Here is a 14,217-nt window from a genome sequence, read left to right as displayed (position 1 = left end):
TATATATATATATATATATATATAGTGCAGTCAAGCCTTTCAAACAATAAAGCAGCTGTAATTAGTGTGCACTAGGGCCCGTCCTGTGGGCCCGTCCCAGTAGCGTGCACTGGGGCTTATCGCAACATTACGCCAATGGGTTTATTAGTGGCAGTACATAAAAAACACCAGGACATAGACCCTCAGACACTTTGACATGCCATTTTAAGGCCATTGAGGTCTTTTGCAGCAATTTGCAACCATTGGACTGAGTTAGATAGTTGAGATTGTACTAAATCAATTAATAATTTTAGTGTGTGATAACAGCAGTCAAAGGAAAACGGCTTTGCAATAGAAGAAGAATAAACCACAGTCATACATCATTAAATCAATGTCATTGTCATTATTATTATTGCTCCTATAACTTGATGCTTACCCAATTTTGGTTTCTTCACATGTATGAATAGACAAAAAACACTCATTAAACACATTTGAAATCCGTGAATAAATTAATGCAAATGTTTTATTGTATTTCTCTAATACAGAAATATTCAAAACATATAGTTAAGCATATACGGGATAATCCACAATCAGTCAGGCAGTAGAAAATAATTCACAACTCCTAGGTTGAAATGGAGGAGTGTTATTTTTTCATTACTGCATGCGCCAATGTGGATTATCCTACTTATACCATGGCAAGCTACCTGAAAATATGCATATTTTTGTTGAAAACTAGGCCAATACTGTTTAAAATGGGAACAGTTTATTGCCTCTACCTTCATAACCTTTGTAATAAATAGGTTTTTACTTTAAACAACTTAACTTGCAATAAACAATAAGGCTGAATGTATAATATAATAATTACTCAAGTGGGGTTTCTCTGAAATAAAGGCAAAATTATTTTTAGGCAATAGAAAACATTCAGATAGAAAAAAATATTTTATCAATCATTCTTTGTACATTGAAATATTCTTACAAATACACAAAAGAAGTGCTTTATACATTTAATTATCTTACACTGTTTCTTGTTATTTCACTAGACTGCCTTGCTATAAAAGCTGGGTGTTGCTGACTGCATAACCCTGCTCTGGGCCTGGCTCAGTCAGGCCGATCAGAGACTCTAGTAGGTAGGTGCTCGACTCGTACTGTGGCAAATTAACAGAGCTGAACAGCTGGAGGTGGCAAAAGCTGTCTGGGTGTCTCTGTACTTTGAAAGAACTGTGCAGAGGTCCAGAGGTGTAGTCACTGTCGAAGAACTCAATGTCAGAGTCAGAGGACAGACTCAGGTCCATGTACCTGCCGGAAAAATAGTCCACAGTGGGGGAGGGAGTGTTGGGGAAGCCCTCAAGAGAGTCATTGTCAAAGAAATCTCTAGCTTGGTTTGCATTCTCATCGAGGTAATCTGTCAGTGAGGTCCTGCTCATATTGTCTGTGAATGTGTTGGCTGTAAGTGGCCCCATACTGTCAGTAGGTGTGCTGTAAGTGGCAGAGTTGCTGCTGTGCTGCATTAGTGGCTCTCCTATGTGCCTCCGTTGGCTGCACGTAGAGTAGTTATCATTTTCAGAGTCACAGATGCTGAGGGCACGTGACAACCCTTCATTAACATCAGGGAGATTCTGACTCCCATTAACGCATCCTCCTGCATCAGAGTCAGAGGAGGAGCAACAGGATTCGGTCATGTCGCTGCTGCAGCTGTTCTCCTCCACTACCAACCGCTCTGGGGTGAAATGAAAGGGAGGTGTGGCAGGCATGGTGAGAGGAAGACCATCTTCCTCCATGGTGAACCCAAAGGGGCAGCTCTTGTCCTGTGCACTCTGCACCAGATGGGCCTCATCCTGGTCCACATACTGTTGAAGGTTATCTGGAAGTCCTGTCTGGTCCTCTTGGCAAAGTGTTTCATCTTGCAGTCGCCTCTCCAGTTCGAGTTTCATAACGGTGTGGAAATAATGAGTCTGCACACGTCTGGAGTTGAACTCAATGCGTCCCTGAGTGTTTCCACAGCCGTCCTTGGTGCAGCCACATGGGAAGTTGACGCGGTCCTCCTGTGTGTAAAAGACAGCAGAAAGAGAAAATCAGCGCTATGGGTACTTAAATACAATACAGAGTATTGACACCAAGATCTCAAGTTAACAATCACTGAGAAACAAGTGCAGGTAAAATGTGTTTTTGGCAAAAATCCAATAAAATAGTAATAATAGTAATTAATTACATTACTAGACTTTACTTATTTTCTTTAAAAAAAACAGGCTCATGATTGGCTACTTATTACAATATGTATTTTTATATAACACATTTTCATGAAAATCAATTGGGAAATTGTTAATGTATACAATAACAAGATAGGAATGTCTGTTTTTTGGCTAATTGACAGTTAGCTAAATGTAATGGATAAATGAAATAGTTGAAATAGTTAACATTAAAAGGGATACTTTGCCACATTGAATCCAACTCTGTGTCATCTTTGTGTGGGCAGTGCGTTTAGATGAATGATGTGTGGCTTCCCTCTGTGGTGCACGAAGCCCAGAGATACGTCGAATGATGCGAAACGACGCATTTCATCCGGCGGATCTCGGCAGACCGCTGCCCTGCTCAGCTGGGAGCTCCGTGCGCTGTGGCACCCAGAGGGAAGCCTCACACCATTCATCTGCACACACTGCCCACACTGTAATGACACCAAGCTGATTTAAATAATTAACATATCTCTTTCACTAAAAGTAATGGAAATGGTTAAAATAGTTAACTAAAAGTAAATAGTGAAATTGCTTCAACACACGTTTGACGGACTCAAATGAGATGCTTCATTTGCTCAAACTAGAATTTTACAATCAAAGTTGTCCACATTTTAGATGCAAAAACAAAACATGAAACGCATTCATACGGCAAGACAAAATGTGCCAGTGCAAACTCGTCGTGACCAAATCAGGTTTATAATTAGCCCTTATGCTGTTAGAGATTGAAGTAGCGTTTGTTTATGTATAGTGTCGTACCTGGCACTTGATTCCTGCCAGACTGCATGCGCACGTCTCTGGCTCACAAAAACCCTGGCAGTCACATCCACAGGCCTCCCTGGAGATACGCAGGGCATGAAGCTGCCTCTTCTCCTCCCTGTCAATGCGCTTCACCCCCGCTGCCTGGAGGAGAGCCTGGCGCTGTTTTGAGGAGTACGGCTGGAGGAAACCTCCATCCTCCAGCTCAGCATCACTGATGTGGATGTCATCGTCTTCATCTGGGATCTGCCGGTGCGTGTGCCCTGTTGTGCCTGCGCGCTTCGGTGATCAACTGGAATCAGCACAACAGACAAAGTAAGAAGACGTGTAGAACAAATACGAAAACTAATGTAGAATAATGCAAAACTCACTTTGTTTATTTTTTTCTGCCTGTTACATTCGCCTGCCTTTATGCGGTTACGTGTATTGCTTCGAATGGTGCTGTGTCTCCCATCATGCCCAGGTGCTGGCATCTTCACCACTGGGTACACTGAGGCGAAGCCTTGGCAGCGTGGGAAACTGAACACCATCACTTGGTCAAAGCGCACGTTGCTCTGTGCACCTGCAAGCTTGGGCCTCTTCAGGATGGACCGAACTGCTCGTGTTAGAAAAAGACAAAGACATCGGAAAAAGTGAGACACCGTCAGGTCTAGTTTTGAAGTGAGCATCGGGTGCTATCATAACAACATTTTGTGAAACATGTGCACGTCTGTCAGAGCAGTCCTGTTCTAAAATTCAGTCCTACATGGAGTGATGCATTTTTGGTCTTATTTTTTAGGACATTTTAACAGCCTACTGAACTGTCCTAACCTGTTAGGAAACGCCAAGAGATGGCAGAAAGAGCTTAATGACAATGAGCTTAATTAAAAGATGATGTTTTGACAAAACCCAATACTTTTTGGTAATTTAAAGAGTCCTTAATGAGAGTGGACTAAAACTTTTATTTGATGGCAATCGTGTTCCCCTGGATATCACCTGCTTAATGGTGATAAAGGATATCTTCAAAGTGTTGGACCCTTCTCTTCAGGCCAAATGCCAGGGTAACGTGATTAACCAGGTGATCTATTATTGTGACGGTATTACAACAGGTGATAATTTATTTTTTTTTTTAGGTTAGATTTTTTTTGTTTTTTCAAAGACCCAATGATGAACACAGTGATATATTATTTATGATAACACTAAATCCAAACCACAACTATCAGAAAAACTACAATAGGTTATAGTAATTTCTACTTTCTAAATGTTGTAAAACAGCGATGTCACACTCTCTCTTAGAAGTATTCCATCTCTTTGCTAAAAGTCATTGTAGGAAGCTTCATAAAGTCCTTTTTTGTCACAAATCCTAGAAAGAATTCCTGGACACTTGATAAAAACAAGCCCTGAACTTTGACACAGGCTTTTCTTCTGTAGGTCTCTGAGTGGCCACTAGGTGACACACTACAGGTGCTTCACTGCAGTGGCTTGGGTCAATAGTTTAGTAACATACTGTACATGTTAAGGGGAAATACCAAGCAAAGGGTGTATTGCAGATCACCAGTAAAGAGAGGAAACAAGTAAACCAAGGTCTAACCTTGGAGGTTTACCAGAATAGACTATTTCTGACAGTTTAGTCCTCAATATTCATCCGGTTACTGTTTGGTTTCAACAAATTGTCTAACCTTTACAAATAACTGGAGCTGAACTCTAGCTCCAAAAGTCAGTAAACAACTGAGACCAGCTGACTAAGCTCTTCTCAGCTGCTCTGTCTGTCTAAAAAGCTCCACACTGGGGCACTTGGACTCAATTGTGACTTGGTAACATAATAACAAGCCTAAAACTTGTTATACATAAGGTGTTAGGCTGCACAACAACTGCAGAGTATTTTGCCACTTTGTGATATCTTAATAAGGCATTAGATATGACTTGTTTAAAGGGACCCTGCTATTCAAATTGATTCCACAACATCCTATTGCTCAGGCAAATGATCTTCTACCCAACCGGACAGACAGTCCAGAGGCGAGTCATTGTCACTGTGCATTATCTAGAACAGCCCTAAGCTTAGCATTTTCATATCGGGGCTGCTGCAGGCTGATAAGAGACACTCCTATAAAACACTGATGGGAAAAATAAACCCAGATAAGGAGGAGGTTTGCATTATTTGAAAGTGGGGAAAAAAACACAGTGGTCATTGGTTTGGAGACTTACTGGGTAAACCAGTGGGTGAAGAAGGACTGTGAGTTGTGAAATCCTGGTTGTCAGAGGGGCCGCTCTCCCCATCAGACTCCCACTCGGAGGAGGCAGGGGAGGAGATGGAGGACGGGGGAGAGGAGGAGGAGTAGCAGGGATTGCCATCTACCTCTGCAAACTTTCTCTTCATGGTGCCTCTCATTGTTTGGCGGTGGTGGTTGATATACATTCTGTGTGAACACAAAGAAAAAAGGCACATTGGTTTAAATATGTACCACACTGTGGTACATTAATAAATGCATAGATCAAGACCCTAAGAGAGAAACAAAACAAGTCATGCATTGTGTTGCTTCATCCAAAGAGCAAAGACATTCCTAACCCAGGAACATAAGACCAGAAGTTATATAAATCAATGCATTAATAATGGAATAACAATTCACTAACACAGCAACAATGATGTGTTTCATTTTTTGTTTGAGAGTGCAAAAAAAATGTACACAGTCAAATGGTCTTTTGAAAATGACAACTGGAGGAATGAGAGGTCTTTCCTGTTGAGAGCTGCTGGTCGAGCCGGTTTCAGGACACGAGTTTGTTTAGGCTAATTACATCTGGTGATTATCTTACAAATGGATGTTTCATAAGTGTACAAATATGCAAAACTGCAATCGTACTTTCGCTTGCAAACCAGCTGAGCACTTATGTAAAAGTGAAAAAAGAAGCTCTTTTTCTTTCCCCCGCAGAGTAATTAACATTCCAATGATTCCTCAAGTTTTTTGAGAAGAATACGTGGAAACAGACCGTCCAATGGCTGCATGCTGAGGACTGGGGGGTGTAGTGGTTCAAGCGGCTGCTATTTATGGATGTGAACATGAAAAATAAGTCAAAACATGAGTCAAACATTAGCAGGGCTGTTCAAAGATACTGAGTAAAAGAAAAAAAGTAAAGTAAGTTCAAGTAAAGAAAAGCTGTTATTAGTCTTGTCCAACGTAGTCAGTTAGACAAGTTAAGTTAGCAGTATGTTTTTAGAAGCTGTTAAGTCATTTTTGGACACAATGGGAGCTTATGACATATTGGATGGCAAACTGCTATTTTGAGATTATTTTCAATGTCGATTCATCTGTCGTTCATTTTCTCGATTAATCGATTAGTTGTTTGGTCTATAAAATGTCAAAAAATGGTGAAAAATGTGGATCAGTGTTTACCATAGCCCAAGATGGCGTCCTTAAATGTCTTGTCTTGTCCACAACTCAAAGATATTCAGTTTACGGCCATAGAGGAGTGAAAAAAACTAGAGAATATTAACATTTAAGAAACTGGAATCACATATTTTGTACACTTTTTTTCATAAGAAATAACTCAAACCGATTAACCGATGATCAAAATAGTTGACAATTATTTTAATAGTTAACAGCTAATCGTTTAATCGATTCATCTTTGCAGCTCTAGTCCGTAAAATGTTAGAAAATACAAAAAAATGCACTTCACAATTTCTCTATAAAGCAATATTCAAATGTCTTGTTTAGTCTGAGCAATAATATAAAACCCAAAAGTATTCTGTTTAATATCATGGACATCTAAGAAAACCACAAAATATTCACATTTGCAAATGGAATATTCACTTCTGAAACTTGCACTCTTCTTCATTGCAATCAGAACTGTTTGACTTCAAGATGCTTTAAACTCCATCATAGTCCAGTAAGTGACAGTAATACAAGCAGCTGACCAGGATTTAGACTGACCTCCCCTCAAGTCCCAGAGAAAAGGGAACAGAGTGATCATCCTAAGCAGAGTCACTGAAAACAGAACAGCATGTGCTTTTACTAAATGAGAGAGTACACCAGGTAAAACAGTGACATTGCTAATGTTCAGAGAACAAAGAACAAGCAAAGGGGCTTCCAATTGTCTGTAGTGACCAAATAGGTAAACCTGTGATGCTGTGTGTGTGTGTGTGTGTGTGTGTGTGTGTGTGTGTGTGGGTGCACTCGAAGTGAGCAACTTCCTGGATCCATCAACAAATAAGAGGTGTCTTGTGCCCTTACAATGTTTACACAATAGAACCCCGTGCTGCATAAGCAGTTAGGTGTAAAAGGATTTGGCTCAGCTGAAAAACATCTGCATGGCTGTAATAAAATGACAGTATTTCCAATGAATGCTGCATTGCAGTATTATTGCTGCCTCTTGTCCCAATTATATCACATGTATTACATCTAATATCTGACAGAGTGGAGAGACTGTTCATTTGTATCCTCTGAGACCACATCAATAGTTTAAAGGTTCAAAGCAGCAAAAGCACGTAGTTCACGTGCGCGTGAATGGTGGTTGCTATACTCATATTCAGTATTTTAATGTACTGAAGTAGCCTAGTTAGGAATAGGCTGCAGGCCACTGACACTACGCATAATACGTTCACAATAATATCATTATTGTTTTCAGGCACTTTAAATCCCTACAGGAATGTTGCGCGCATGTTATACCGAGTTTTCATTGGAGGAGTGCAAGAGTCGTTTCCTGTTTGGCATAATAACAGTCATTAGGCAGCCGACCTCTTCACCCCTTGCGGAGACACACAGCGATCATGTCAGCTACAATGACAACACTGTTCCCTCTGTCTTTACAGCAGAAACACCAGCAGCCACAGTCCCATTCAAACTAGAGCAAACTTCCTCTGCTGCCTTAGAGCTGACAGCACAGACAGAGTGGAGTCCGTCTCGTTGTGATAGGAAGTTTGTTTAAACAGTACTTTGGTAAGCTGTTTGAGTCTTCATGAAACAGTATTAACAGTAGAATTAACAGTAACGGTCCAGACGTTTCACAGAATTAACGGGGCTACGTAGCCGATAACGTGTGAAATTTGTGAAACGTAGGCGTAATTCCATAAACATAATACGAAGTGATAATCAGAAGAAAAAAAACTGGTCACTAAACCAGTAATGATAATGATAGAAACCCCACAGGAGTAAAACAGTGATTTTTTTCTTCTTCAGTTACTCACCACGAAGTAAAATGCAGCATAATAACCAAAAAGGCTGAAATTGACACGAAGTTATGATTCTTGTTTGCCATCCAGCCAGCTGTGCATTGTGTGACTCTGTCTGTCTATGTGATTGTGAAGCTAGACTGTAGTCCCAGTTTGAACCTATGGTGAACACGACTGGGACCAACCAAAGAAACGACGTTGAGATTGTGATAGCAAGATAGTGCAACCCCTGGAATCTCCTCAGACGTCACGCATGCGTACTTCTGTCTGGATAGTGAGCAACTCCTTAATTAATGTAGCCTACGTAGTAAGCCAATCATAAGCTATAAATTAAAAGCTACATGATACTCCACCCCATGAAACAGTAACACCGTTGTTTACTGATTCACCCACAACACAAGGCTGTCACTAAACCTAGCTAAATACTGCAACTGTTACAACGTCTCAAACATAGACTGTATATCAATTAATCAACTCATGTTTACATCCAATGGTCTCAAATCAGTCGAACCTAGTTCAGACCAAAACAACCAAACGTGATACACACCAACTTAAAAAAACAAACAAACGAAAGTCATTTTTAACTTTATACCTCAATTTACAGTCACAGCTCTCCTGCTCGACGAAACCGGAAGTGACCAGGAGCATGAATCATCTCGCTTCCCAGAAGTCCTCTCTGTGGCTCCCTGACTGTCTTGACGCAAACGGTGACACACACAGAGGCAGGAGACGCTCGTCACTGCTGCCCACTGTTATGTTCACACTTCACTGTTACAACCAGTGATGTGTGGTGGCAAATAAATAACTTATAAACCTCCAGCTGGTGATTATCAGGGCAATCAGCCAACATTATCAACGAGTTAGAACATGTTGACTCATTTGGATTGTAGCAGCATTTTACTCTGATCATTTCCTTATTTTATCCAATAAAACAAAAGAAGTACAGTGAATTGAGAGTGGACAATATATATATATATATACACACAATTTTTTTTTTTTTTGGTTGACAAATTCAGTGGTAGGCCTATTTATTTACATTTCACCATTATTGTTAAGTGGTTACATTTAGACATTGAGTTTCTGATAAGATTTGAATCCTTATGGCCTTTCATTGCCTCAACGGACTGTCTGGTCGTTTGTATCTGTGTAAATTGCCTTCAAACCTCATGTAAAAATGGTGATTAGAACTGTATTAAATGTGACACATGCTGCCAGGTATTCATCTTACATTTCTGTAACATGACTCACTGGCATTCCTCTGAGATGGTGATTTACAGTAAGTCAGCCACTCCTAAACAGGTAACTCCCTGCAGTGTAGAGAAGCTGTTGATGGGCAGGGTTATGGAATTGGGTGTAAAGCCTCTGCTTCTTCTTATCATGGAAAAATCCTCCTCCCTGGTTTCCTGTTATATTATATTTGGCACAGATGGCATTAGTTAGAAACTGAAGTTTGTCTTTGTGTCCATGTGAAAACATGCACATGCTCATTGTGATCTATTCAAACTGTTAAGTCAGTGTTCTTTGGAAAAATACTGAAGGAGGAAAAGTAAAGCGACTGGATTAACATTCCAGTGTCTCTTCTTTTAAAGATAATCATAGGCTACTCCGTGTTCCCGACTGGGAGGAAAATAAAGCTCAGAGAGACAAACAGAGCGACAGATTAGCAGATGGACAGACGGATTTAACAGAAAGTCATACAAATCCAAAATACTCTTGAGCTTTGACCCCATGTTGATACACATCCGTGCTTCAGTTTGAAGAAAAACTGCACTAATACCTGTTGGTCTAAACACTCTGGCCAGAGGAAGGACTGCTTGTCCTGTCCTCAGCATTTAGTGGAAGTGTGTTATGAGAGTGTGACCCATTTTGGCTGGGATCACTCTAGTGCATGTGTGTGTATCTTTTCCACTGACCTGCGTGGGGAGTAAACACCATGAGAGACAGGGCTGCAAGAGAGGAGGGAATTACAAATAAAGTGAAACAGCGCATAAATAACCAATAATTGTCTATTATTTAATGCTCAAACTTGGACTGTTTGTTAATAACTGTATAAATATTACTAAAGTATATGATGTGCGGTAGATTTTGCAACTTCCAGTCTGTGTATCCTCCCTGAGATATTTTGTGACATATAACACATGATCAAAGTGCTGCGGCTACATAACTATTTATAGTCCCACACACTGCCTGACCAAAATACATTTGTGCAATACTGTTGGAGTTTCCTGTTCCTTTTGTGACTTTGTTGTATGCTTCAGTGTGTCAGGAGATTTTCCCAGACCACACTAGTGCAGCACTAACGGAGAAGGAGATGAGTAATGGAAGAAATTAATATTTCACTGTAAGTTGCACAGCAACGGTCATTTCTAGTTTAGCACAATTCACTCACATTTACTGTATTTATGCACGTATTAATGCAGCCACCAAAGTCAAACTAACCCATATTCCCTAACCTGATTTATAAAAAAAAAAATCATAACCATTTCATAAACATGTCATGCAAATAACAATGAAGTCACGGTACGTATACATTATTCTACAGGTGCTCTCAATGTAATAATCTGTGCATGACAGATGATCCTATCTCGTATCATAGAGGACAGTGAGAGTAAACTCTTACTGTGCTCTCTGTCCATGTTACATAACTTATAGTAAACCTCCATTCTGGCAGTCTCTCAGGTTGCTGCCACTGGCTCTTATGGCCCCGTTTTCTCAGTCAAGCTGCAGTGCCAGCGATGGCCCACATACAGCAATATACTGACAGAGTTTGAAAAAGCTTCAGGCATGTGAAACTGTGCCCCAATTCCTGCTTTGCTTTTTTACAATGAAGACCACTCTCCACTGTCTTGGGCATAACAGGAAGTATCAGGTAGTGTCAGATTGTGTGTTATTGCTTTCCAGTCAGGTTGTGATGTAAGGTGCCAAATGGAGCCACATGCTGCCAGGAGATTGTTTTGTTTTCCTAAAAAATACTTCCTTGACAACAGAACCAGAGATAGATAGATAGATAGATAGACAGACAGACAGACGTATAGATAGATAGATAGATAGATAGATAGATAGATAGATAGATAGATAGATAGATAGATAGATAGATAGATAGATAGATAGATAGATAGATAGACAGAGATAGATGTAAGGTGCCAAATGGAGCCACATGCTGCCAGGAGATTGTTTTGTTTTCCTAAAAAATACTTCCTTGACAACAGAACCAGAGACAGATAGATAGATAGATAGATAGATAGATAGATAGATAGATAGATAGATAGATAGATAGATAGATAGATAGATAGACAGACAGATAGATAGATAGATAGATAGATAGATAGATAGATAGATAGATAGATAGATAGATAGATAGATAAGACATAGAGATAAGGTGCTAAATGAGCCACATGCTGCCAGGAGATTGTTTTGTTTTCCTAAAAATACTTCCTGACAACAGAACCAGAGACAGATAGATAGATAGATAGATAGATAGATAGATAGATAGATAGATAGATAGATAGATAGATATATAGATAGATAGATAGATAGATAGATAGATAGATAGATAGATAGATAGATAGATAGACAGATAGATAGATAGATAGACAGACAGACAGATAGATAGATGTAAGGTGCCAAATGGAGCCACATGCTGCCAGGAGATTGTTTTGTTTTCCTAAAAAATACTTCCTTGACAACAGAACCAGAGACAGATAGATAGATAGATAGATAGATAGATAGATAGATAGATAGATAGATAGATAGACAGACATACATATAGATAGATAGATAGATAGATAAACACAGACGGACAGAGAGATAGATAGATAGATAGATAGATAGATAGATAGATAGATAGATAGATAGATAGATAGATAGATAGATAGATAGATAGATAGATAGATAGATAGACAGACAGACAGATAGATGTAAGGTGCCAAATGGAGCCACATGCTGCCAGGAGATTGTTTTGTTTTCCTAAAAAATACTTCTTAGAAACTATATATATATATATATATATATATATATATATATATATATATATATATATATATATATATATGAGAAACTATATATATAAAAATGTCACATACACATGAGTTGGCTCCTTCATACATAGCTCTGATGTCATGTTTTGACAGTGGTCACCATGGTCACAAGGGCAAACGTAGCCCAGCCGTTTCTATTTTAGAGCATGGTAAAGCAGTGAATCATTATGTTTGCCTTCATCATCATCATCAGCAGCAGCAGCAGCAGCATGACTGCTATCACCATCAACATTGTCAACATCTTTGCAGTCATTATTGTCATCGTTTTTTACGTCAGTGGTGTTCTTGGCTTTATACATGAGCCTTTTATTCTGACTTCAGGTTAACTCATTTTTTGCTGGTATTGATGTCTGAAGCAGTTACATCAGTTTCATAGATTTAAATAAGTTTAAAGACTTCTGATTGCAAAATTATGTTTTCAGAGCCTTTAAACTCAAACCTTTATCAAAAGAGACTCCAAGTTCACTTTCTCGACTCAGGAAATCTGATAAAGACTTTGGGTAACATTTCACAACAGTGACACCATAAGTGATGCGTCAACTCCCAACCTTTTGTCTGTGCAGTGGTATCAATTCAGGGGTGACACCAGAGAACTTCCTGCAACACCCTAATGGCAGGCGCTGGCCTTGTGCCAAGTGAACGTCTGCATAATCCTGGGGCCGGTCCAGTGCTGATATCTTATCTCTGTAGCATAGTCACTCTGGCTACAACATCCTGGAGCCCAAGGGTGCTCTCTGTGCAACATGTAGGTTGAAAAATTTATATGAGCAAGATCTATGCTTTAATGGCGAGCAAGTTGTGTACACAGTGCAGGAACTGAGATGAACTTCAATGTATAATTCAAATGCCTTCACTTCACAGCTTTGTCATTACTGAGACCAGTGAGGCTCAAAGCTGCTATGTTACAATATTTTAAGGCAATACATTGGATAAGTGATTTTATTAAGTAACATGATTAACAGAATTTTTATTTACAGTATGTAATTGTTCTTAAAAAGGGCATTTTGCTCATTGTATCCCTACATAACATCATCCATGCATTAACACTAACAGTACTGTTGCAAAAGCAAGCTGCAGCCCAGAGTGCAAAGTAGGTTACACAACTACAACTTCCAACAGCAGTGATCTTATCTTGATGCATGTGAGCAGCACAAGCTGTAACAGCCAAGCAGCTGTGTGATTGGGTTTGACATTCTCCCTTCAACAATGAGCCTCTTGTCAACATTAACCAGAGAGCTGTGGTGACCTTTCTTACAAACTTACAAACTGGCCTGTGTGATGCAATGTGGACCCAAAAGGCATTTTTCCCTGAAGGAATGTAGTACAGACGTGTTTCTCTTTACATTTCTCTGTTTCTATTATGCGTTCACAATTACAAGTTGTGTGCATGTGCAGAAAAAGTGTTCCTGTTCTCATCTTTCCACCTCTGCAGTAGGGGCTCCTGTACTCTCCGAGTTCCTGCACAGTGTACCCTGCTGTTGTTGTTGGCTGTCACATGTGGCTCCATGTGAGGCTTTTGCAGGAACACACAGCAGCAGCAGCAGCAGCAGCAGGAGGAAGGAGACCTGCTCTGTTCTCAGCTGTTCAAGCCAGTACTGAGCTGTGTGGGGGAGACTGTCTGACTACCCTCTCCCTCCTTCCCCTAGATGCTCAATCACTCACTGATTGCCTCTCTTTTCTTCCATTGCAGCTGGCAAAACACATGCATTAAAGACTGACAACACAACTGTTAGACACAGGGTGGGCTTCTTACTTCTCACTGTTACTTGTCAGGTATTCATGTGTTTGTACAAAGCACTTTTTTCACCATTATAATGTCACTTTACTTTTATATACTTTTACTTACAGTACTGTTTTACAACCTGTTTACATCTCTGTATATATATGAATTACTTCTCATTATGCATATTTACTACGTACCTGTTTACATTCAGTTTCTTCATTTTGCAATTACTGTACACCTGTTCACCACTAATTATTTTATTTTAGATTTACATTTATGCACTATTTTATGTCTTAGATTATTTATGTTTTGCTTGCGTGGTTTTCTTTTTATAAATATTTAATGAGC

The 14,217-nt window shown here is 39.6% G+C and overlaps 1 protein-coding gene across 1 annotated transcript; it reads right to left on the bottom strand.

The window, feature by feature from the left end:
- Positions 1-469: 469 nt before the first annotated feature.
- Positions 470-8,271, bottom strand: LOC120569010 (cysteine/serine-rich nuclear protein 1-like). Its single transcript, XM_039816808.1, has 5 exons — positions 8,125-8,271; positions 5,151-5,362; positions 3,334-3,561; positions 2,967-3,229; positions 470-2,021 (listed from the first exon to the last, which is right to left on the bottom strand). The coding sequence occupies exons 2-5, from the start codon at positions 5,359-5,361 to the stop codon at positions 1,029-1,031; spliced, it is 1,695 nt and encodes a 564-aa protein (XP_039672742.1). The 5' UTR covers position 5,362; positions 8,125-8,271; the 3' UTR covers positions 470-1,028.
- Positions 8,272-14,217: the final 5,946 nt, after the last annotated feature.

This window comes from Perca fluviatilis, chromosome 11, assembly GCF_010015445.1.
Source record: "Perca fluviatilis chromosome 11, GENO_Pfluv_1.0, whole genome shotgun sequence".
NCBI classification, from domain to species: Eukaryota; Metazoa; Chordata; class Actinopteri; order Perciformes; family Percidae; genus Perca; species Perca fluviatilis.
This window is presented reverse-complemented; position numbering and strand designations above follow the sequence as displayed.